The sequence below is a fragment of the Bombina bombina genome, chromosome 1 (assembly GCF_027579735.1).
Source record: "Bombina bombina isolate aBomBom1 chromosome 1, aBomBom1.pri, whole genome shotgun sequence".
NCBI classification, from domain to species: Eukaryota; Metazoa; Chordata; class Amphibia; order Anura; family Bombinatoridae; genus Bombina; species Bombina bombina.
Window position 1 is genome coordinate 354751776 of NC_069499.1, and position 27019 is coordinate 354778794.

Consider the following 27019-nt stretch of genomic DNA (forward strand, 5'->3'; position numbering starts at 1 on the left):
AACTGGAAACTATTTTGAAATAGTATGCTCTGTCTGAATCACAAAAGAACATTTTTGGGTTTCATATCCCTTTAAGGCCTTTCTAATGACTTGCCAAGTGATCTTGAAAGCTTGCATTCTAACCCATATCAGTCTTGCCAAAAAGATATCATTTTTATTCCATTCTAGGTTTTCTACATCTAACCCCCATTTACATTGTGTTAATATGTCAAGGGAGATGGTTGCATGCAAGAGTAAGCATGTTGATTGATTGCATGGAAAATCAGACAGGACACATTAAAATAGGAGTAGCTGGATGCACATAAACTAAAGTGGCCTCTGACACTATATGGCCATTAAATCTTTGCTCTCAGTTGACTATAATTTTAGATTACTTTTGCGGTTTGGTTTCCAGCTGTTGAATCACTATACAGGAAGCCATAACCGTCAGGTTTTTGATAAATTTGTATTTTTAGTGGGAAATACCAGTACATGAATGACCTTAGTATCTGCCTCTGTATGTTCATTTCTATCTGTATTAGAGCTGGAGCCGTGTATGTGCCCCATATTTCATTATAATGTAAAAGACCTTCTTGTTTGCTACTGTAAGGGATATTCTAATGCACTAATACATACTATTACATACCGTAACTCATTAGAGAATGTATTGCATTACTGATCCTAGCAAACAATTTCAGGAACGGATTAAACATGTATGGAACACTTGGGCATTGCAGCTCCTTTGACAGTTAAACACATAGGCCAAGGTAATGGGGCGGTATATTACGACCAAAGCGTTTTTAACTAACCCTATACCAGAACACAATAGTGTTGATGGGAAGTATGGCATTTATTGTATTACAAGGTATGGGTTTTGCTTTAAGCTTGTATGCAATCTGAAATACTGCTTTCTCACTGAATATTTTTGAAAACCTGGTATTAAAGCGACATGTAACTCCAAATTTTTCTTTCACGATTCAGATAGAGCATACAATTTTAAACAACTTTATAATTTTCTTCTATTACTTAATTTGCTTTGTTCTCTTGGTATCTTGTGTTGAAAATCATAACTAGGTAGGCTCAGGAGCTGGGAGCTAGTAGTGCATTGCTTAAATAAACGATACCAAAAGAATGAAGCAAAAAGATAATAGAAGTAAATTGTAAAGTTGTTTAAAATGTATGTTCTATCTGAATCATGAAAGAATAAAATGGGTTTCATGTCCCTTTAAGTATTTATGCTTGTCATTGAATAACACAATGAATCGAAGTGAATTAAGCCTTAGGGGCCGATTTAACAATGTGCGGGCGAATCATGTCCGCATACGCTGTCGGCATTTATCATTGCACAAGCATTTCTTGTGAACTGCTTGTGCAATGTCGTCCCCTGCACATTTGCGGCCAATCGGCCACTAGCAGGGGGTGTCAATCATCGCAATCATATCCGATCGGGATGATGCTATCCGCCACCTCAGAGGGGCGGATGAGTTAAGGAGCAGCGGTCTTAAGGCAGCTGCTTCTTAACTTTTCTTTCCGGCGAGCCTGAAGGCTCGCGCAGAAACGGCTGCATTTGCAGCTTAATAATTCAGCCCCTATATGTATAAACGATAATTTATATAATAAGGGAAGGAGTGGGAAGGGGTCAGGGGTGTATATACACATACATAAAGGGTCATGAAAACCAAACTTTTTCTTTCCCTTTTAGATAGAGAATGCAATTTTAAACACGTTTCCAGTTTACTTTTATTATCAAATTTGCTTTATTCTCTTGATATCCTTTTTTGAAGGATGCACTACTGAGAGCTAGCTGAGCACATAAGGTGAGCCAATAACAGAAGACATATATGTGCAGCTACCAATCACCAGCTAGCTCCCAGTATTACATTGCTGCTCTGGAGCCTACTTAGGTATGCTTTTTTTTTCTTCAAAGAATACCAAGAAAACAAAGCATTTTAGATAAGTAAGTTGGAAAGCTTTGTCTGCATCATGACAGTTTAATTTTGACTTTACTGTTCCTTTAAACTTTACATGTAAAATTAACACAGAAAGTATAAATGAAAAACTATGAGCTTAAACATTATCCAACGTGAATCATTTTAGTGCTGGCCATCATAGTCTAATTCTATTAACTGAGCGAAATTATCCATCCACATTATCCTTTATAACAGGGGTCAGCAACCTTGGGCCCCCAGATGTTTTGGAACTACATTTCCCATGATGTGCAGACAGCCTAAAGAGTATCTCAGCATCATGGGAAATGTAGTTCCGAAGCATCTGGGAGCCCAAGGTTGCTGACCCCTGCTCTATGAATACTGTAGTATGCCATATAATACCACACACATAATAACAATTAATCATTGATTAATTGCAAAAAATGCAAGTGGTATAGATTGCGCTCCAGCTATGTTAACCCTCCACACTGTTCGCATTTTTGTGCTCGATTTGTAACTCTGTCCATTGTTAGCTAGAATCAGTTATGCACAAATGACATGCTCTAAGGAATACGGGACATGCATTAGAACGTCCCTTTAACCTCTCGCTGCCTGTAAGGAATCAATGCTTTCCTTTCATATACAAGGCGTTATCAACCATTAAGTGCAATTACAGTCTCTATATTTTAACTATAAATTTAAAGCTCATACCAGAGTAGTTGACCCACTCAGTGATAGGGAGTTTAATACTCTACTAAAGTCTGATTTATAAGACAGCCAGCTTTTTTCTACATGAGCATAAATCTTGGGACTCTGCAACTTATCTAAATTTTATGGTTTAATTACATTTTTGGGTCAGTTCAAACTGAATATGCCATTTATCTAGAAATGAAAAATGTAACATTTACTGAGTTTTCATTCCAAGCAACACATTCAACAGAAACTAAAAGATAATCTGTACATAAATTAAATATAGATTAAATTCAGTTGCATCAGGGAATGCATTATCATTGCCAGTAACAATCTCTGGAGTGCAATATTTCTTATTGCTTGTACTCACCATCCACATGCACTGTGAAGACTCGTGAGTCTGTTCCAGCATCGCACTTGTACTGCCCAGCATGTTCTGGCTGCGCAGAATTGAAGCGCAGAATGCGTTGTGTTCCTTGCTCCTCTATGCTCAGATGCCCATCTGATATTACTTTCTGCCCATCCTTCAACCAGAGAACAACTGCATTGCTGCGAGATACTTCACACTCTATACACAAGGGGTCCCCCTCTGTCACATGCAGCTCAGAAGACGAGCAGCGGCTGGGAAGAATCGTTACTGGTGGTTCTGTAGAGAGAGAAAAGTTGTTTCTTATTGGGGAAAACAATGAACCAGTAAAGAATCTGACTGCCTGCTTTGTTTTGTAACAAATGGATATGATCATGATTTAGAATAAAACAATAATAGCATCTCTGCTGAATGTTTTACAGCTATAACAACAAATATAATTTACACTAACAGTGCATACAGTATCTCCATGACATTTATACAATATAAAATGGTTAAAGCTGGTCTGGTCTACTTTTAGTTGTGTGATCAGTTTCCGTTTCATATTATTGTTGTTGCCATTGTTCCTTAAAGTAGTTGTAAAAAATAATTTGAGAAACAATCTTTTTATGGCACAATAGTAAAATATATAACTGCTTTGGCAGCTGGAATTATACTATTTTGAATGAGTAAGTGATATTTTGTATGTACATAATTTATACACTTTTCTTACCTGAAACCTTGATGTCAAATGTTACAGAATCACTGTCTGTGTCACAGATATATTCTCCAGAATCCTCTATTCTAGCACTTGGCAAAATCAAGGAGCGATGGAATTTCTTGGACACCAATTGCAAATTGCTATCTTCATCAACCTCAAGACCATCTTTAAACCAACGGACTTTACCAGTACTCTGGGACACTTCTATCACCAACTCAACCCTCTCTCCTATTAGAAACTGGAGGTTCTGAGAGTGAATTTCTGGGAATAATATCTTAGTGGGAGGATCTGGAAAAACAAAACGTTTATGCCTTTTATTAGTATACAAAATATGGTTCTTTTATAAACACACAATTATGAGATGTAAAATGTAAGGGTATAAGAAATGAATACGCATTATTTGTAGTGTGTGAGCTTCTGCTATTGTGGATTTGCATCATTATCCCTACATTTCCTAGTACTATACAGTTCCTGGGTGTAAGTGAGAAAAAGCTCGAACCATATGAGTCCGGGGGCTCCATTTATTAAGACTGCTACTCCTTAACTTGTCCGCCATCTTTTAGGTGACGGATTGAAATCATCCCGATCTGATCAGGATGATTGACATCCAATTGCGATGACTGACAGCCAGTGAGCAGGGGGCGGCATTGCACAAGCATTTAAAAAGAAATGCTTGTGCAATGATACACTGTCGGCAATTAGCGAGGTTGAGCGGACATGATTCGCTCGACCTTGCTAATTCTGCTCGACTTTTAATAAATCTAGCCCTATGTCTTTAAGTTCAATATTAGTTTATCCTTTACAGTCTATATACTTCTACAGTCAATGGGGTCAATTTATCAAGTGCCGGGTGGACATGATTTGCTGTAGCGTATCATGTCCGCCCGGCATCGTTAAATGCTGACAGCATACAATGTCGGCATTTAACATTGCACAAGCATTTCTTGTGAAATGCTTGTGCAATACCACCCCCTGCACATTCACGGCCACTAGCAAGGGGTGTCCATCATCCCGATGGTATCGGGTTGGGATGATTGCAGTCCACCACCTAAAATAAAGAGACTTATTTAAATGCTGATTCCAGTGGTAGTTCTAGTGCGTGCTATGCACTCCCACTGATTAATTTAGCACCTCCAAACCAAAACAATGGCAGCTGCCCTGAATTTGCTAGGTAGAGCATGTCCAATGCTCCATACAGAACAAGGAGAGTTTAAAGTAAAGTCAAAATTAAACTGTCAGTATTCAGATAGAGCATGCAATTTACTTTTATTATCTAATTTGCTTTGTTATCTTTGTATCCTTTGTTGAAAAGCATATTTAGACTCAGGTGCAGTAATAGCTTACTAATGCTAGCTGCTGATTGGTGGCCCCACATATATAATTCTTATCATTGGCTCAGCCAATGTGTTAAAATAGCTTCCCATAGTGCAATGCTGCTCCTTAAACAAAGTATACCAAGAGAATGAAACAAATTTGATAATAGAAGTAAGTTGTTAAATAAAATGGTTTGCTCTGTCTGAATCATAAAAAAAAAAATGAATTTCACGTCTATTTATTGGGACATGGATTGATATAACAGTAGGAAAGGTAGTAGAAGATGAGTTACCAACCAGTATCCCTTGCACATATGATACAGTATTTAGTTTTGTAGTAACCTTTTTGTAACATTTTTGCCCACCTCAAATTTGATGGCTTAGAATCTCCCCTGGCTGCTTCTATTCTGTAAACAAATACTATCTGCTGCATGGACTGAAGATTTAGAACAGAATAACAGAGGTAAAGGGGCCAATTTATCAAGCTCCTTATGGAGATTGATGACCCTGTTTCTGCGCAATCCATCAGGCTCGCCGGAAACAGAAGTTATGAAGACCGCTGCTCCATAACTTGTTCACCTGCTCTGAGGCAGCGGACAGAAATCAACCCGATCGAATACAATCGGGTTGATTGACACCCCCTGCTAGTGGCCGATTGGCAGCGAATCTTCAGGGGGCGCCTTTGCACCAGCAGTTCACAAGAACTGCTGGTGCAATGATAAATACTGACAGCGTATGTTGTCTGCATTTATCGATGTGCGGCGGACATGATACACTACATTGTATCATGTCCGCTTGCAATATGATAAATCTACCCCAAAGAGTCAATTCTTTATAGCCTCTACAATTTGACAGAAGATAATTAAATAGAAGTTAAGACTGTCATTTGCTTTCACACATAGGGGTCAATCACAATCTAATGATGGTTTGCTCCAGAAATGTTTTTTTTTGCTTTCGGACCAATTGATTGTGATCACAATGCCAAATGGATCTGTGCATTAAAAGCCTGCAGCTGTGAAACCTTTTCAACAGAAAAGTCCCAGAAAAGGCTTTATTGTGTGTTAAGTAAAAAAGCCATTTCATGCTTTTTAAGGTTACAGTAAAGGGTTTTTAAATTAACCTCTTTTTTCACTGCGGAAGGGAAATACTCATTGACATGTGTGAGATTAAGATATTGCAATCCAAAGCAATCCTCACAATTGTTTAACCATCTTAACGTCATTTGTAACATGGAATGATGGGGATACTGGGCTTGATTGTTCAATCACTGTATTGTCACTTTTAATATTGTGGATAAATGGACCGTTACCAGTTTGTTAAAACAAAATGGAGATTAATATTAAAACAAAATGGAGATTATGGGTTTATATTAGAAGCACTTACGATAGCTTCTTATACTTGATCTTCACGGTACTGAAACTATAAATTGTGAAACCGCTCCCTCAGAATATGCTATCTGCATGGAAGATGTTCAAACAAGATTGGGCTGTTGTGACCAGGTTTTTAAAGGGGAAGCACCTGTCCAAACACTGTCACAACAGTACTTGCGCCTACATTATTGAACTCACGTTCATGAAGGCACAATCCTGTTTTGGAGTTCAATAACATATCATTTAATATTTACTTTCAGCTAGATTACGAGTTTTGCTGTGCGGTACGGCTTTTAACGCTGAAAATTTGGCCATTATGCTGGAATGGCCAGGAACACATTTTACGAGTCGTGTCAGTATAGCTATACCGCAAGCATTTTAGCCTTAATGCAACGTCCATTCTGCACTCAAAAAATGCTTGCGTTACAGCTTATACCGACACGTTCCATACCACCATCTGAGAGCAGTAGTCATGGATCTTGCGAAACAAAAATGTTTCACAAAAAATCATAACTAAACTGTTACAAAGTACACTAACACCCATAAACTACTTATGAACCCTTAAACTGTCACCCTCCCGCATCGCAAACACTATATTAAACCTATTAACCCCTAATCTGCCGCCCACCCACATTGCAACTATTAAATAAAGTTATTAACCCCTAATCTGCCGCCCACCCACATCGCCAACACTATTTAAATATATTAACCCCTAAATCGCCGCTCCCCAACACAACACTAATAAAAGTTATTAACCCCTAATCTGCCGCTCCCAGACATCGCTAACACCTAAATAAACCTATTAACCCCTAAACCTTCGGCCCCCCACATCGCCAACACTATCATAAAGTATTAACCCATCAACCTCCAGCCCCCCACATCATAACTACTAAACTAAACCTATTAACCCCTAAACTGCCAGCCTTCCACAACGCAAAACCCTAAATTAAACTAAACCCTAAACCTAACACCCCCCTAACTTTAAATGAAAATTACAATATAACTATATTTAAATAAATAAAAACTTACCTGTAAAATAAAAATAAACCTAACATTAAACTATAAATTAAACTAACATAACTATTTTAATAAAATAAAAAATACTACTAATTAAAAAACCTAAATTACAAATTTAAAAAACCTATGAAAAAATTAAAAAATCTAAATTTACAAAAAATAATAAACACTAAATTACGAAAAATAAAAAACACTAAGCTTACAAAAAATAATAAACAAAATTATCAAAAATAATAACAATTACACCGAAACTAATAGCCCTATAAAATTAAAAAAGCCCCCCCAAAATAAAAACACCCCCTAACTTACAATAAACTACCAAAAGCCCTTAAAGGGACCTTTTGTAGGGCATTGCCCTGAGTTAAACAGCTCCTTTACCTGTAAAAAAATACAAAGTCCCCTCAACAGTAAAACCCACCACCCAACCAACCCCCCAAAATAAAAAAAACTAACTCTAAAAAAATTAGATAAATAAATTAAGCAACTTGCACACCTCACATACTCCAAAATTCACAAAGATTTGTCTCATGATTGCATGTGTATTTTACTATAATCCACATCCATACAGGTCAAACCATCTGGGTATTTTCATGTTTATTCGAAAAAGAAAAGCAACGAATCAACACAACAAGTAATTTATGAATGTGTATTGTACACCAAATAGAGAACACTGTGCTATGTGATATAAATAAATGATAGAACCATAAAATACAGTCAGTTTGCATAATCAGCAGAAACATCATGAAAAGCCAATGTTATAATACTTTAAATTTCAGATGAGTAGTAGATTTTTGAACCCTGTATCATGTAACAGCTATTAACCAATCACAAACTCGTATAGGTATATATGTATCTCTTGCACATGCTCAGTAGAAGCTGAAGCATCAGAAAGTGCACACTTAAAAGGATTGTGCACATTTTGAAGGTTTTATGTTACAGTTATATGTATTTATTGTCGCAAAGCTCTCTGATGAATAATTAGTTGCATAACACAAATGTAGATATTTTTCTGTGCCATGTGTGGTCTTGGCTCTATGTGCCCCATTGCTTATAATGATGTCTTCTAGCAAGTAGATAGAGGCCTTCTGCAGGCTGTCCAGTCAAATCTTCACAAAGATACTGGACATTTAAATGTCCTTCAGTGTTAGCTAAATGTAAAAGACCTGCTTTGCTTCAATGCATTACAAATATGGAGAAAAAAGAGGGGCAACCAAGGTGGTCAAATCACTATTGTTTTTGTGTGTTACTGGCAGCCAAACAGATCAAATTAATAATTTGTATGTTACTTGCAGGGGTAAAATGACTGCTCAGTTGGGAAAATATAAGGATCATAAGTGGATGGCTAAGGTACAGATTTTTTTGGGGGGTTTGTATGATAACATTCTGCCCAGTCACCTACAAGTGTCCAGTATTTAGGTAGAAGACCGCCTGCTACCCTATCTGCAGTATGATTAGGCACTAATTTGTGTAGTTGTGGGGTTTTTAATAGGACTTCCAGACAACACAGCCCCTGATGTGCAAAAATTGCAAGCCAGTATTGCTTCCTGATCATTTCTGTGAAAGTATAGCATATGTGACAATGTAACTATCACCTAGATTACAAGTTATGCGCGCTATAGGGAAATAAACGAACACAAGAAAAGTTGCTTTATTTAACCCCCTATAGCGCAGCCTTTTTTGAGTTTTTCAAAACCCAGCTTGTGCGTGCGATATGGGGTTTTTAAGCATAGACATCAATGGGGAGAGCGGGTTTATAAAAAAGTCTAACACCTGCGATCGCGGAAAAAGCTCCATAACGCAGCCCCATTAAGATCTATGGGGAAAAGAAGTTACACTTAAACACCCTAAAATATACCCCACGTCGAAACACCCCAAATCTGCTGCCCCCAACATCGCAGACACCTACGAAATGTTATTAACCAACCCAGAGGCAGAACTTTTTTCACTTTCTGCAATAAGTTTTTTGAGAGAAAATTTTCTGCAGGTCATTTTTAAATAAAATTAAATTTAAATTAGGTTACCCTACAGCACCAGATTAATTGCAATGTGTTTATTAACTAGATAATAAAGCATCAACCAAAGCATCATCCAATAGAATGAGAGCTGCTTAAATCCTATTGGCTGATTTGAACAGCCAATAGGATTTTAGCAGCTCTAATTCCTATTGACTGATTAAAAATTTTCAGCCAATAGGAATGCAAGGAACGCCATCTTGAATCGCGTACCTTGCATTAAAGATTCAGTGCACGGCGGCGACCGTATGAAGAGGATGCTCTGCGACGGATGTCTTCAGGATGGACCCGCTCCGCACCGCCAGGATCAAGATAGAAGATGTCGCCTGGATGAAGATTGAAGAGGTCGCCTGGATAAAGACTTCTTGCCGCTTGGATGAGGACTTTGCCGTCGGGATCAAGATTGAAGAGGCCGCCTGAATGAAGACTTCTCGCTGCCTGCATGAAGATCATTCAAGTGGGACTTCAAAAACTGTAAGTGGATCTTCGGGGGTTAGTGATAGTTTTTTTTAAGGGTTTTTTGGGTGTTTTTTTTTAGTTTAGGGTTTGGGCCTGTAAAAGAGCTAAATGCCCTTTTAAGGGCAATGCCCATCCAAATGCCCTTTTCAGGGCAATGGGTAGCTTAGGTTTTTGTTAAAGTTAGGTTTTTTATTTTGGGGGATTGGTTGGGTGGTGGGTTTTACTGTTGGGGGGTCTTTGTATTTTTTTTACAGGTTAACGAGCTGTTTAACTTAGGGCAATGCCCTATAAAAGGCCCTGTTAAGGGCTATTGGTAGTTTATTGTAGGCTAGGGTTTTTTTTTATTTTTGGTGGGCTTTTTTATTTTGCTAGGGCTATTAGATTAGGTGTAATTCTTTTTAATTTTTGATAATTTCATTAGCTATTTTTCGTACTTTAGTGTTTGTTATTTTTTGTATTTAGATCGTTTGCAATTTTTAGAGTAGTTTTAGTATTTTTTTTAATGTTTAGTTTAATTAAATTGGTAGTTAGTTTAATTTTAGTTTAATACTTATATTAGTTTAATTGTTAGTTTAAACTTAGATTTTTTAATTTGACAGGTAAATTTTAATTTAATTTACGATAGGGAAATTGTAATTTTAATCTAAAGTTAGGGGGGCGTTAGGATTAGGGGTTACTAGTTTATTTAGTTTATTGTGATGTGGGGGGCTTTTGGTTTAGGGGTTAATAGTTTACTTTAGTATGTGTCGTTTAGGGGTTAATAGGTTTATTATAGTGGCGGCGGTGTAGGGCTTAATAACTTTAGTATAGTGGGGTCGATGTGGGCGGACGGCAGATTAGGGGTTAATAATATTTTAATAGTGTTTGCGATGCGGGAGGGCGGCGGTGTAGGGGTTAATAACTTTAGTATAGTGGTGACAATGTCAGGGAGCAGCGGAATAGGGGTTAATACATTTTTTAGTGGTGGCGATGTATTAGGGGTTAATACGTTTATTATAGTGTTTGCAATGTGGGGGGGGGGGGCTCAATTTAGGGGTTAATATGTAGTTTATGGGTGTTTAGTGTACTTTGTAGCAGTTTAGTTATGAGTTTTATGTTACAGATTTGTAGCATAAATCTTATAACTACTACTTTTAGGTGGCAGCCTGGATCTTGTCATTTTAGGCTGTAATGCGGTTTTTTTAGCCAGAACGCAATACTCGTAAAACCAGCGCTATGGGAATCCCATTAAAAAACATCATTTTTAAGAGTGCGGTACTGACGTTGCGTTATAGGCTAAAAGGCTTGCGGTACACCTATACCGACAAGACTCGTAATAACCATATTTTCAGCGTTAAAAGACGAACGCACAGACTTGTAATCTAGCTGTTTGTTATTTCTGCTGTAAATAACACACTTGATAGAACTGTGGCAATGGATTACAATATTTGGTATAAGATAAGTAGCGTCTGGTCTCCCATTTATTCTATGTCGAATTTAAAAGGATAGTAAAGTCAAAATTAAAGGGACAGTCTACTCCAGAATTGTTATTTTTTAAAAAGATAGATAATCCCTTTATTACCCATTCCCCAGTTTTGCATAACCAACACGTTTATATTAATATACTTTTTACCTCTGTAATTACCTGGTATCTAAGAATCTGCAGACTGTCCTTAATTTTAGTTCTTTTGCCAGACTTGCATTTTAGCCAGACTCATAAATAACTACATGGGAGTGATAACAATGTTATCTATAAGGCACACATGTACCAGTGTTGTCTAGCTGTGAAGCATTGTCAAAATGCACTGAGATACGAGGCGGCCTTCAAGGGCTTAGAAATTAGCATATGAGGCTACCTAGATTTAGATTTCAACAAATAATACGAAGAGAACAAAGCAAATTGCATAATAAAAGTAATTTGAAAAGTTGTTTAAAATTGCATGCCCTATCTGAAATCATGAAAGTTTAATTTTAACTATACTGTCCCTTTAAAAAATTCAGATAGAGCATGCATTTTTAAACAGCCTTCCAATTTACTTCTATTATCAAATTTGATTTGTTCTCTTGATATCCTTTGTTTAGAGTAAACCTAGGTAGGCTGATAGGAGTGTGCACGTTTCTATAGCAGTCTATGGAAGCAGTGTTTGCAACCAGCATTGTTTTAAACACTGCTGCCAAATGGCTAAAGACACATGCACGCTCCTGAGCTCACCTAGGATTACATTTTAACAAAGTATAAAAAGAGAACTAAACACAATTGTTAATTGAAGTAAATTGGAAATGTGTTTAAAATGCTGTGCTCTATCCAATCCATTTAAGATTCATTTTGATGTTACTGCCCATTTAAGTACTAAATTTACAGTTCATTCTTTGTTTCAGTTTCATAATAATAGAAAAACAGTCTCTCTAATCTATGTAACCTTGACATGATCCATAAACCTTGCAGACAGAGGACAAGAGATACAGCGCATGCAATCCTACTCCCACCTTGTGCAACGAAGGACAAACTGTGCTGCGCAATAACTAGACAATATGGGTATTATAAAACAGTACATGCCTATGGAACAAAGGATGTATTAGCGGCAGTCATGTACACATCCCTATAAGCCTAAAGTAACATTTATCTTATGAACTACTGTTTGCTTTGTATACATTAAAGGGAAACCAAATATTTTCTACATTTAATACTAACTACGAATAAACAGTTTTTTATTTTACTCCCCATGACTAAGTATTTTCTAATTGGGGCATTTAATAGAAATCAAAAATTAAATAATATAACCATTGCCCCAGGATGGGTCATGTACTGTATCTCTGTATCTGCATTCATTGGCATCAGGGTATATGTTAAAGGAGCACTAATAAATGCAGTAGAATTGCATAATTAACAAGTGCATAAAAAAAGACAATGATTTAACACCTACTCTAAATTTCAAATAAGTAGTAGATTTTTTTCTGACAAATGTATTTTTTCTGCAACTTTCCAGCCCCCTGTATCATGTGACAGACACCAGCCAATCACAGACTAGTATACGTATACCCTGTGAGCTTGTGCACATGCTTAGTAGGATCTTGTTCCCCAGAAAGTGTGGATACTACCAGATTGTGCAAAATTTGAGTCCATGTTAATGGAAGTAAATTGGAAAGTGTCTTAAAACTGAATAATGCACTTTCTGAATAATAAATGTATCAAACTATTATGTTTGGGCTTCAAAGTCCAGGCACAGATCATAATTGAAAGTTATCAAACATCACTCACATATTAAATAACTCTCATTATGGATAACATGCTGCACAAGTGTAATTACATTATACACAGTGTGCCAATTAGTTTTGGGCACAATTGAGCATTTTTAAAGTTGCAAACACCAAAGGAATTAACAGGAGGCAAGACTCCTGCCTACCATAGCAAAAAATAGTGAGCAAGTGTAAGAACAGAAAACTGAAGCATGAGCGGACTGATGTATAATGCCCTGGATGATGCCAAAATTGCATCAATAAATATAAGTAAGTTAATGCAACAAAAGATGTATAAGACCTGAAGTTTATAGTTAATAAATTCCAGGCTAAAATGATGTATTTGTAAAATGTTATATTTTTCCCAATATCTTAAGATCCAACAAAGTACTGTAGTTTAGTACACAATATTCAAAGTACCCTCCAAAATGAAAAAAAGAAAACATTGTTCATTCAGTCATGGCTACAGATTTATCATCTGATTGCCATCAAATATAATTGAATATACTTGGTATTTTTTAATATACATAAATTTGGCCTACACTGGACCATTTAGAGCTGTAGGGTAAATCATACCAATTCCCATCTTAGAAATTCTTCTTATTGATAGCTTCAATAGGGGACATACAAATCCAGGAAGGGGGTTTATTTTTTATGATTTATTTGTATTTAAATGGTAAGTACATTTTCTCATTTATTTTATGAGATATTTGTCAAAATTGAATTTGCTTTACAAACTTACACCTAGATTTAGAGTTCTGCGTTAGCCGTCAAAAGCAGCGTTAAGAGGTCCTAACGCTGCTTTTGGCCACCCGCTGGTATTTAGAGTCGGCCAGGTAAAGGTTTACCGCTCACTTTCAAGCATCGACTTTTCCATACCGCAGATCCCCTTACGCCAATTGCGTATCCTATCTTTTCAATGGGATCTTCCTAACGCCGGTATTTAGAGTCTTGGCTGAAGTGAGCGGTAGACCCTCTACCGACAAGACTCCTAACGCCCATGGAAAGGCTGTAGTTAAGAGCTTTATGGTCTAACGCCGGTATATAAAGCTCTTAACTACAGTGCTCTAAAGTACACTAACACCCATAAACTACCTATGTAAACCAAGGTCCCCCCATATCGCCGCCACTATAATAAATATTTTTAACCCCTAATCTGCCAACCGCACATCGCAGCCACCTACATTATCCCTATGAACCCCTAATCTGCTGCCCCTAACATCGCCGCCACCTACATAATATTTATTAACCCCTAATCTGCACCCCCAATAAATGTATTAACCCCTAAAGCTAAGTCTAACCCTAACCCGAACACCCCCCTAAGTTAAATATAATTTTAATCTAACGAAATAAATTAACTCTTATTAACTAAAGTATTCCTATTTAAAACTAAATACTTACCTGTAAAATAAACCCTAATATAGCTACAATATAACGAATAATTAGGATTTATATTTATTTTACAGGCAACTTTGTATTTATTTTAACTAGGTACAATAGCTATTAAATAGTTATTAACTATTTAATAGCTACCTAGTTAAAATAATTACAAAATTACCTGTAAAATAAATCCTAACCTAAGTTACAATTAAGCCTAACACTACACTATCATTAAATTAATTAAATAAATTAGCTACCAATACCTACAATTAAATACAATTAAATAAACTAAACTAAATTACAAAAAAAAACCCACTAAATTACAGAAAATAAAAAAATATTACAAGAATTTTAAACTAATTACACCTAATCTAAGCCCCCTAATAAAATAATAAAAAAAATAATAATAAAAGTCCCTACCCTATTCTACATTACAAAGTAATCAGCTCTTTTACCAGCCTTTAAAAGGGCTTTTTGCAGGGCATGCCCCAAAGTAATCAGCTCTTTTGCCTGTAAAAAAAAATACAACCCCCCAACATTAAAACCCACCACCCACATACCCCTACTCTAACCCACCCAAACCCCCCTTAAATAAACCTAACACTACCCCCCTGAAGATCTCCCTACCGTGAGTGGTCTTCACCCAGCCGGGCCGAAGTCTTCATCCGATGGGGCAGAAGAGGACATCCAGACTGGCAGAAGTCTTCATCCTATCCAGGCAGAAGAGGACATCCGGACCGGCAGACATCTTCATCCAAGCGGCATCTTCTATCTTCATCCATACGGAGCGGAGCGGAGCCATCTTCTTCCCAGCCGACGCGGATCCATCCTCTTCAACTGACGCCTACTCGCCGAATGAAGGTTCCTTTAAATGATGTCATCCAAGATGGCGTCCCTCGAATTCCGATTGGCTGATAGGATTCTATCAGCCAATCGGAATTAAGGTAGGAAAAATCTGATTGGCTGATTCAGTCAGCCAATCAGATTCAAGTTCAATCCGATTGGCTGATCCAATCAGCCAATCAGATTGAGCTTGCATTCTATTGGCTGATAGGAACAGTCAATAGAATGCAAGCTCAATCTGATTGGCTGATTGAATCAGCCAATAAGATTTTTCCTACCTTAATTCCGATTGGCTTATAGAATCCTATCAGCCAATTGGAATTCGAGGGACACCATCTTGGATGACGTCATTTAAAGGAACCTTCATTCGGCGAGTAGGCGTCGGTTGAAGAGGATGGATCCGCGTCGGCTGGGAAGAAGATGGCTCCGCTCCACTCTGGATGGATGAAGATAGAAGATGCCGCTTGGATGAAGATGTCTGCCGGTCCGGATGTCCTCTTCTGCCCGGATAGGATGAAGACTTCTGCCGGTCTGGATGTCCTCTTCTGCCCCATCGGATGAAGACTTTGGCCCAGCTGGGTGAAGACGACTCAAGGTAGGGAGATCTTCAGGGGGTTAGTGTTAGGTTTATTTAAGGGGGGTTTGAGTGGGTTAGAGTAGGGGTATGTGGGTGGTGGGTTTTAATGTTGGGGGGGTTGTATTTTTTTTTACAGGCAAAAGAGCTGATTACTTTGGGGCATGCCCCGCAAAAAGCCCTTTTAAGGGCTGGTAAAAGAGCTGATTACTTTGTAATGTAGAATAGGGTAGGGACTTTTATTATTTTTTTTTATTTTTATTTTATTAGGGGGCTTAGATTAGGTGTAATTAGTTTAAAATTCTTGTAATATTTTTTTATTTTCTGTAATTTAGTGTTTTTGTTTTTTTGTAATTTAGTTTATTTAATTGTATTTAATTGTAGGTATTGGTAGCTAATTTATTTAATTCATTTAATGATAGTGTAGTGTTAGGTTTAATTGTAACTTAGGTAAGGATTTATTTTACAGGTAATTTTGTAATTATTTTAACTAGGTAGCTATTAAATAGTTAATAACTATTTAATAGCTATTGTACCTAGTTAAAATAAATACAAAGTTGCCTGTAAAATAAATATAAATCCTAAAATAGCTACAATATAATTATTCGTTATATTGTAGCTATATTAGGGTTTATTTTACAGGTAAGTATTTAGTTTTAAATAGGAAAACTTTAGTTAATAAGAGTTAATTTATTTCGTTAGATTAAAATTATATTTAATTTAGGGGGGTGTTCGGGTTAGGGTTAGACTTAGCTTTAGGGGTTAATACATTTATTATAGTAGCGGCGAGGTCCCGTCGGCAGATTATTGGTTAATACTTGAAGTTAGGTGTCAGCGACGTTGGGGGCAGATTAGGGTTAATAAATATTATGTAGGTGTCAGCGATGTTGGGGGCAGCAGATTAGGGGTTCATAGGGATAATGTAGGTGGCGGCAGTGTCCGGAGCGGCAGATTAGGGGTTAATAATATAATGTAGGTGTCAGCGATAGCGGGGTCGGCAGATTAGGGGTTAATAAGTGTAAGGTTAGGGGTGTTTAGACTCGGGGTACATGTTAGGGTGTTAGGTGCAGACTTAGAAAGTGTTTCCCCATAGGAAACAATGGGGCTGCGTTGGGAGCTTAACGCTGCTTTTTTGCAGGTGTTAGGTTTTTTTTCAGCCCAAACTGCCCCATTGTTTCCTATGGGGGAATCGTGCACAAGCACGTTTTTCCAGCTTACCGCTACCGTAAGCAACGCTGGTATTGAGGGTTGAAGTGGAGCTACATTAGGCTCAACGCTCCCTTTTTGGAGCCTAACGCAGCCCTTCAGACAACTCTAAATACCAGCGTTGTTTGGAAGCAGCTGTAGGAAAAGAAGCTGCGTTAGCTACGCGGGTCTTTACCGACAAAACTCTAGATCTAGCCGTAAGAGACTTCCAGATATGCTATATGTCATGCATGTTTTATATCAAGAGTTTACTGTACAGACACTAATTTATGTAAATATCTGTGCTTAGAGGTTCAACAAATGATCTCAGATTGTGACCTCAGAACTCAGTGTACAGACAATATTGCTCTTATAAAATGTATGAAAAATAAAGAAAATGTTTTTGCTTCAAGGGCACTGCTAGAGACTCCAGTAGTAAAGGAAATGAAATGCTCTGGATGAAACAATCTGTTCTGAGGCTGCCTCAAATCAGCACATTGCTAAACGAAGTCCAAGTAATTGCCAATGTGTTACAAAGAGCACAGGAGAACAAAGGAGTTTGTGTAATTTCAGTGTCTGTATTGCTGGTTCTCTCATAATTTATGGGGTTTTCTTGAAATAAATAAACAGACACAATTATTTTTGTGTTCTTCACAATTCAGTCAGGTTTTTTTCCTCATAAGCATATTTGAATTCTCTGCATGCACATCATATAAGTTTAAAATGTTCCCGTTGTTACAAATCATGACAAATACTGGTATTTACAAAAATGAAATTGTATGAAATGTAACAAGTATGTTTACATGAAAGTTAAGGATTGTGGTAAATATTTTTCCAATTGAAAAAGCTTTCACAAAAACAGAATTACTGATACATTTCTTTCCTTTGGGCTAATGAGAGTCCATAGCTTCATAACATGTGGGATATATTCCAGCCTATAAGAAGGTGGTCAAAAACCCTGACAGAACTTTAGCCCCTCCCACCTCCTCTCCAGTTTACATATAGCTGAGTTGAGGAGAGAGACAGAACAAAAGGTAGGAAAGCAGGGTTACGAGGTGCAAATGAGAACTGTCACCCATATACAAAAATAAAGTGGGGCCTATGGACTCTCAACAGCCCGAAGGAAATAAATTTATCGGTATGTATAAATTTTGTTTTCTTCCTAGCTGATAAGAGTCCATAGCTTCATAACATGTAGGATACAATACCCAAGTTGTGAGTCCATGTTAAGGACGGGTGGGACAAAAAGTAGGCAGTTCCTATTTGCCGGACACTGGAGCCTGAAGGACTTTCCTGTCAAAAGCTGCACCAGAAGAAGCATAAAATTTAAAAATGATCAAATTTGAAAAAAGTGTGAAGGGAAAACCAAGTTGCCACCTTGCAAATCTGTTCTAAGGAGGCATCATCCTTGAAAGCTCAGGAAGTAGATACTAATCTAGTAGAATGAGCAGTTACTCTTTTTGGTAGCGGTTTTATCACAACCAAGTAAGTCTTACAAATAATCTGCTTGAGCCAGGATGCCAGGACCACCGCCGTAGCTTTCTGGCCTTTCACAGGACCAGAGTAGTGGAAACATAAACTGGAAGTTTGTCTAAAGTATTTAGTTGCCTGAATATAGAACTTTAAAGCGCTGACTACATCTAGGTTGTGAATTTATCTTTGCTTTGGATTAGAAGGCTTTGGACACAAAGAAGGAACAACTATTTCCAGACTAATATTTTCTGAAGATACCACCTTCAGAAGAAAATCATATTTGGTCCACAGGACCGCCTTATCAGAAATGGAGGGTCTGAATATAAAGCTGATAGTTTAGAAACTCTTTTAGCTGAAGAAACGACTAGAAGAAGAAAAAGAACCTTCCAAGACAACCATTTAATATCTTAAAAAAAACAATAACATAGAAAGGGTGCATAAATGTTATAGAGCAAGGACACAAAGTACATTTAAGATAGTTATAAGGAAAATAGAAACCTGTAAAAACGGTGTGAGCATTAGGGCTTACCTTTCATATTTTTTAGGTAATGAAATACAGAGTATAGCACCTTATCACACCAGCAGCCTCTGCTTTGTCCTTGAAGCACAGGAGGGCTGTGAAAAAAACTTGCATCAGAAATTCTCTGTATTATAAAAAATATGTTAAACACACATAGAAAAGATAACTGTAAAGAGGAAAACAGCGTCCATGGGTCTAATCAAACTCTAGATTCTTTATTTGTGAAACTAAGTATGTTAACATGAAGCTTAAAGGGACATTGAACCCAATTTTTTTCTTTTGTGATTCATATAGAGCAAGCAATTTTAAGCAACTTTCTAATTTACTACTATTATCAACTTTTCTTTGTTCTCTTGCTTTCTTTATTTGAAAAAGAAGACATCTAAGCTAAGGAGCCAGCCAATTTGTGGTTCAGAACCATGGATAGCACTTGTTTATTGGTGCTGTCCAATCAGCAAGGACAACCCAGGTTGTTCACCAAAAATGGGCCAGCATCTAAACTTAAATTCTTGCTTTTCAAATAAAGATACCAAGAGAATAAATTAGAAAGAAGCTTAAAATTGCATGCTCTATCTGAATCATGAAAGAAAAAAATTGGGTACAGTGTCCCTTTAACATAGATAGTGTGTATTGAGACTAGCAACTTGTGTTGATGCTGTGGTGACATAGCCCATTAATAAACACAAATGCAAGTAGTAAAATATTTTTATAGATTCATGTCTGCATGTAGCTGAACATACAATTTAGTATCTGAGATAAAAGTAATTTGCATGGTCTGTCAAAAAACAGACTCGATACTACTCAAAATAATAAGATCAAACCACAAACCATACATAAAAGTATATGGATTGGAAAATGTTGGGCATAAAAGTATTCTGTCCTATCAAAAGAGTATCTCTGTTGTGTAACAGGAAAATAAAGTAGGAAAGCACCACAGTACATACGCTGAAGTGGAAACATTTGTACTGGTAATTCAAAGCTATATAATGCAATACAAAACATGTCTATATGTCTATATGTATGTATATATATACACACACCCACACTCACTGGTCACTTTATTATGTACACCTGTTCAATTGCTTGCTAACACAAATTGCTAATCAGCCAATCACATGGCAGCAACTCAATGCATTTAGGCATCTAGATGTGGTGAAAATGAATTGCTGAAGTTCAAACCAACATCAGAATGGGGAAGAAAGGGGATTTAAGTGACTTTGAACGTAGCATGGTTGTTGGTGCCAGACGGGTTGGTCTGAGTATTTAAAAAACTGCTGATCTACTGGGATTTTCACGCAAACCCATCTCTAGAGTTTACTGAGAATGGTCCAAAAAATATCCAGTGAGCAGCAGTTGTGTGGACGAAAATGCCTTGTTGATGTCAGAGGAGAATGGGCAGCCTGGTTTGAGATGATAGAAAGGCAACAGTAATGTGGGAGTATATTTTCTTGGCACACTTTGGGCCCCTTAGTACCAATTGAGCATCATTAAAATAAATAAATAAATAAATATATATATATATATATATATATATATATATATATATATACTGTATATATTGACTCTGTAAAGGAATCTTTATTGACTGTTCTCACATCTGACACCACTACTGACTGGATCTCTAAACTTAAGACCCAAATTGATAAGTACAAACAGGACCTCTTGACCTTTAAAAACAAAAAATTTGTGACTGTTGAAAACGATTACAGAGAAAAAAAGGTGTACAGCTGGCTGTTTGGAAGGGATAATATTTGGACCGGACGTAGGAGACAACCTTTTAATAAAAACAGACGGATCAACCTTACTACAGTGGACAGCAGTGGGGGTGACTCCTCAGAAGGTGAGAACCAGACCCCTAGTGTTAGCACACATACGGCTAGATTTAGAGTTTTGTCGGTAAGGACCCGCGTAGCTAACGCTGGCTTTTTCTGGCCGCACCATAAAAATAACTCTGGTATTGAGAGTCCACATAAAGGCTGCATTAGGCTCCAAAAAAGGAGCGTAGAGCATATTTAACGCAGCTTCAACTCTCGATACCAGAGTTGCTTACGGACGCGGCCAACCTCAAAAACGTGCTCGTGCACGATTCCCCCATAGGAAACAATGGGGCTGTTTGAGCTGGAAAAAAACCTAACACCTGCAAAAAAGCCGCGTTCAGCTCCTAACGCAGCCCCATTGTTTGCTATGGGGAAACACTTCCTACGTCTGCACCTAACACTCTAACATGTACCCCGAGTCTAAACACCCCTAGCCTTACACTTATTAACCCCTAATCTGCCGCCCCCGCTATCGCTGACCCCTGCATATTATTTTTAACCCCTAATCTGCCGCTCCGTAAACCGCCGCTACTTACATTATCCTTATGTACCCCTAATCTGCTGCCCCTAACACCGCCGACCCCTATATTATATTTATTAACCCCTAATCTGCCCCCCACAACGTCGCCTCCACCTGCCTACACTTATTAACCCCTAATCTGCCGAGCGGACCGCACCGCTATCATAATAAAGTTATTAACCCCTAATCCACCTCACTAACCCTATAATAAATAGTATTAACCCCTAATCTGCCCTCCCTAACATCGCCGACACCTAACTTCAATTATTAACCCCTAATCTGCCGACCGGAGCTCACCGCTATTCTAATAAATGTATTAACCCCTAAAGCTAAGTCTAACCCTAACACTAACACCCCCCCTAACTTAAATATAATTTACATCTAACGAAATTAATTAACTCTTATTAAATAAATTATTCCTATTTAAAGCTAAATACTTACCTGTAAAATAAATCCTAATATAGCTACAATATAAATTATAATTATATTATAGCTATTTTAGGATTAATATTTATTTTACAGGTAACTTTGTATTTATTTTAACCAGGTACAATAGCTATTAAATAGTTAAGAACTATTTAATAGCTAAAATAGTTAAAATAATTACAAAATTACCTGTAAAATAAATCCTAACCTAAGTTACAATTAAACCTAACACTATACTATCATTAAATTAATTAAATAAAATACCTACAATTACCTACAATTAAACCTAACACTACACTATCAATACATTAATTAAATACAATACCTACAAATAACTACAATGAAATAAACTAACTAAAGTACAAAAAATAAAAAAGAACTAAGTTACAAAAAATAAAAAAATATTTACAAACATAAGAAAAATATTACAACAATTTTAAACTAATTACACCTACTCTAAGCCCCCTAATAAAATAACAAAGACCCCCAAAATAAAAAATGCCCTACCCTATTCTAAATTACTAAAGTTCAAAGCTCTTTTACCTTACCAGCCCTGAACAGGGCATGCCCCAAGAAGTTCAGCTCTTTTGCCTGTAAAAAAAACCATACAATACCCCCCCCAACATTACAACCCACCACCCACATACCCCTAATCTAACCCAAACCCCCCTTAAATAAACCTAACACTAAGCCCCTGAAGATCATCCTACCTTGTCTTCACCTCACCGGGTATCACCGATCGGTCCTGGCTCCAAAATCTTCATCCAACCCAAGCGGGGGCTGCCGATCCATCATCCGGTGGCTGAAGAGGTCCAGAAGAGGCTCCAAAGTCTTCATCCTATCCGGGAAGAAGAGTAGATCCGGATCGGCAACCATCATCTTCCAAGCGGCATCTTCTATCTTCATCCGATGAGGACCGGCTCCATCCTGAAGACCTCCACCGCGGACTTATCTTCATCCGGCGACGTCCAACTGAAGAATGACGGTTCCTTTAAGGGACGTCATCCAAGATGGCGTCCCTCGAATTCCGATTGGCTGATAGGATTCTATCAGCCAATCGGAATTAAGGTAGGAATATTCTGATTGGCTGATGGAATCAGCCAATCAGAATCAAGTTCAATCCGATTGGCTGATCCAATCAGCCAATCAGATTGAGCTCGCATTCTATTGGCTAATCGGAACAGCCAATAGAATGCGAGCTCAATCTGATTGGCTGATTGGATCAGCCAATCGGATTGAACTTGATTCTGATTGGCTGATTCCATCAGCCAATCAGAATATTCCTACCTTAATTCCGATTGGCTTATAGAATCCTATCAGCCAATCGGAATTCGAGGGACGCCATCTTGGATGACGTCCCTAAAAGGAACCGTCATTCTTCAGTTGGACGTCGCCAGATGAAGATGGGTCTGCGGTGGAGGTCTTCAGGATGGAGCCGGTCCTCATCGGATGAAGATAGAAGATGCCGCTTGGAAGATAATGGTTGCCGGTCCGGATCTACTCTTCTTCCCGGATAGGATGAAGATTTTGGAGCCTCTTCTGGACCTCTTCAGCCACTGGATGATGGATCGCCAGCCCCCGCTTGGGTTGGATGAAGATTTTGGAGCCAGGACCGATCGATGATACCCGGTGAGGTGAAGACAAGGTAGGATGATCTTCAGGGGCTTAGTGTTAGGTTTATTTAAGGGGGGTTTGGGTTAGATTAGGGGTATGTGGGTGGTGGGTTGTAATGTTGGGGGGGTATTGTATGGTTTTTTTTACAGGCAAAAGAGCTGAACTTCTTGGGGCATGCCCCGCAAAGGGCCCTGTTCAGGGCTGGTAAGGTAAAAGAGCTTTGAACTTTAGTAATTTAGAATAGGGTAGGGCATTTTTTATTTTGGGGGTCTTTGTTATTTTATTAGGGGGCTTAGAGTAGGTGTAATTAGTTTAAAATTGTTGTAATATTTTTCTTATGTTTGGAAATATTTTTTTATTTTTTGTAACTTAGTTCTTTTTTATTTTTTGCACTTTAGTTAGTTTATTTCATTGTAGTTATTTGTAGGTATTGTATTTAATTAATGTATTGATAGTGTAGTGTTAGGTTTAATTGTAGGTAATTGTAGGTATTTTATTTAATTAATTTAATGATAGTATAGTGTTAGGTTTAATTGTAACTTAGGTTAGGATTTATTTTACAGGTAATTTTGTAATTATTTTAACTATTTTAGCTATTAAATAGGTCTTAACTATTTAATAGCTATTGTACCTGGTTAAAATAAATACAAAGTTACCTGTAAAATAAATATTAATCCTAAAATAGCTATAATATAATTATAATTTATATTGTAGCTATATTAGGATTTATTTTACAGGTAAGTATTTAGCTTTAAATAGGAATAATTTATTTAATAAGAGTTAATTAATTTTGTTAGATTTAAATTATATTTAAGTTAGGGGGGTGTTAGGGTTAGACTTAGCTTTAGGGGTTAATACATTTATTAGAATAGCGGTGAGCTCCGGTCGGCAGATTAGGGGTTAATAATTGAAGTTAGGTGTCGGCGATGTTAGGGAGGGCAGATTAGGGGTTAATACTATTTATTATAGGGTTAGTGAGGCGGATTAGGGGTTAATAACTTTATTATAGTAGCGGTGCGGTCCGCTCGGCAGATTAGGGGTTAATAAGTGTAGGCAGGTGGAGGCGACGTTGAGGGGGGCAGATTAGGGGTTAATAAATATAATATAGGGGTCGGCGGTGTTAGGGGCAGCAGATTAGGGGTACATAAGGATAACGTAGGTGTCGTTAGATTTCTAACGCTCACTTCAGACACGACTCGAAATACCGGAGTTAGAAAAATCCCATTGAAAAGATAGGATACGCAATTGACGTAAGGGGATCTGCGGTATGGAAAAGTCGCGGCTGAAAAGTGAGCGTTAGACCCTTTTTTGAGTGACTCCAAATACCGGAGGTAGCCTAAAACCAGCGTTAGGAGCCTCTAACGCTGGTTTTCACGGCTACCGCCAAACTCCAAATCTAGGCCATAGTGGGGTAACTACCTGCTCTGCTCAAAAGCCCCCTTTAACCGTCGGCCCAGAGGTGGAAACCTCAGGAGGGGGAGGGGCAAGACGAAAAAATCAACAGCGTCAGAAAAAAACACAATAGTTTACAATTTAAGCAAACGCCCCCTCACTTGTGATGAAATAAGAATATTGAACAAAGGTCTATCTTTTGTACCAACCCCTCGCTGTGATTTATTTGACCTGCTAGTTGACATGGGAAGATTCCAAAGGCAATTAAAGCTCAAGGATTTTTTTAAAGATAAAGGGGAGTATACCCCTAAACCCTTTAAAATGAAAAGCACATTTGAGCCCATTAACACCCACCCATCAATTAAAACGTTTCATCAGATTTGTACCACTTCCCTCATAGAATCGCATAAGAACATACCTGTGTCTAGGGACAACCTGACAGGTGCTGAAAGGCGGGCTATTAGATCCTTGTCTACAGACAGGGACATAGTCATTAGGCCAGCGGACAAGGGTGGTGCTACCGTGATACTAGACTATTCACAGTACAGAGGGGAGGCGTTCAAACAGCTACATGATAGTGACACATATCGCCCACTTCAATCTAATCCAACATTACTGTTTAAAAAACAAATTGATGCGTTTCTAGGGTTGGCCTATCAGGCAGGTGTTATTAATGATGATGTATTGGGATTTCTTACGGTAGACCATCCGATTTGCCCAATACTCTATTTATTACCAAAGATACACAAATCGCTTGAGGACCCGCCTGGCAGACCTATTGTGTCTGCCAGGGGGTCACTCATGCAACCATTGGCAGAGTTTATTGATTTCTATCTCCAGCCAGTAGTACAGAATCACACCTGAAGGATTCTTCAGAATTAATTAAACTACTGAAGGGTGTAGATGACTTGACCTCTAATGACATTTTAGTCACCATGGATGTGGTAAGTCTATACACCGTGATCCCCCATGCCCATGGAATTGACATGGTAAGACAAATCTTGACTGACAACTACCTGTATACGGGCCCCCCTATTGAATTTCTTCTGCATTTGTTGGAGTTCTGTCTGGAGAAAAATTACTTCCATTTTGAAGACAAATATTTCTTACAGATTATGGGCACAGCGATGGGGTCGAATATGGCCCCATCATATGCCAATATCTATATGGCAATGTATGAGAAGAATAATGTGTTCTCCAGACGGAACTCCATCAAACTGTATCGACGGTATATAGATGATGTCTTTTTAATCTGGAGTGACATCTGAAAATCTTGTCAAATGGATTAATGAATTGAATTCTCTTGATTCAACTATCAGATTTAAAATGGAGCACAGCAGGGATAAAATCCACTTCTTAGACTTAGAAATATTCAGGGTAGATACTACAAATGGATTTAAGCTAGAAACAACTCTTTTTAAGAAACCAACAGATAAAAATTCCATTCTCCATTATCAAAGCTTTCACCCTAAATTTCAAAAGGATGGTGTCAGTTCCTCTCAACTCCTGCGGGTCGTCCGCAATAACACGGATGACTCCCACAAGGAGAAACAAATTGCTGAGATGTCTGAAAAATTTCTGGAGAGGGGCTATCCGTCTACGCTTATAGAACAACAATGCTGTAAGGCAAGGAGATTAACACAAGATTCACTAACTACCAAAAGAATCAGGAATGAACAGCCCAAGCGGTTGAACCTCATAACAACTTATACCCCGGGGTCTAAGTTGGTACAGAATGTGATCAAGAAGAACTGGTTGATGCTGTCTAAGGACACTAGCCTTCCCTTTATTGATACGCCAGAACCACGATTGGTATATAAACGGGCGAGTAATCTTAGGGATTTATTGGTGCTAAGTGACCCAACACACTGTTACGAGAAACAGATGTGGTTGACTAGAGGCAAACCAGGATGCTACAGATGTGGCAGTTGTGTTACATGCAATAATCTTCTAGTTGGGACCTCCTTCCAACATCCCCACAATAACAAGCGATATAAGATCAAGCACAGACTCACCTGTTCTTCAGAGTTTGTGGTTTATGCTATTATTTGTCCTTGCTCCAAATACTACATTGGCAAAACAGTTACGCCGTTCAAGGAACGTCTGGCCAATCATAAGACAGCCATCCATCAGGCCATTGATAAGGGATGGTCGGGACGGCCGGTGGCACACCACTTTTCGGAAGCAGGCCATAATGTCTCCTCGTTACGAGTAATACTGATTG

At 37.9% G+C, this 27019-nt stretch overlaps 1 protein-coding gene across 8 annotated transcripts in view; it reads right to left on the minus strand.

Moving 5' to 3' along the window:
- OBSL1 (obscurin like cytoskeletal adaptor 1) overlaps nt 1–27019 on the minus strand; it is a 320332-nt gene that overhangs the window by 81001 nt on the left and 212312 nt on the right. For all 8 annotated transcript variants that reach the window (XM_053698211.1, XM_053698216.1, XM_053698210.1 and 5 more), the window contains 2 exons: nt 3677–3952; nt 2968–3243 (listed from right to left, as the gene is read on the minus strand). In XM_053698211.1, the coding sequence (XP_053554186.1) occupies nt 2968–3243; nt 3677–3952 (552 nt within the window). The remainder of the gene's footprint in view (nt 1–2967; nt 3244–3676; nt 3953–27019) is intronic.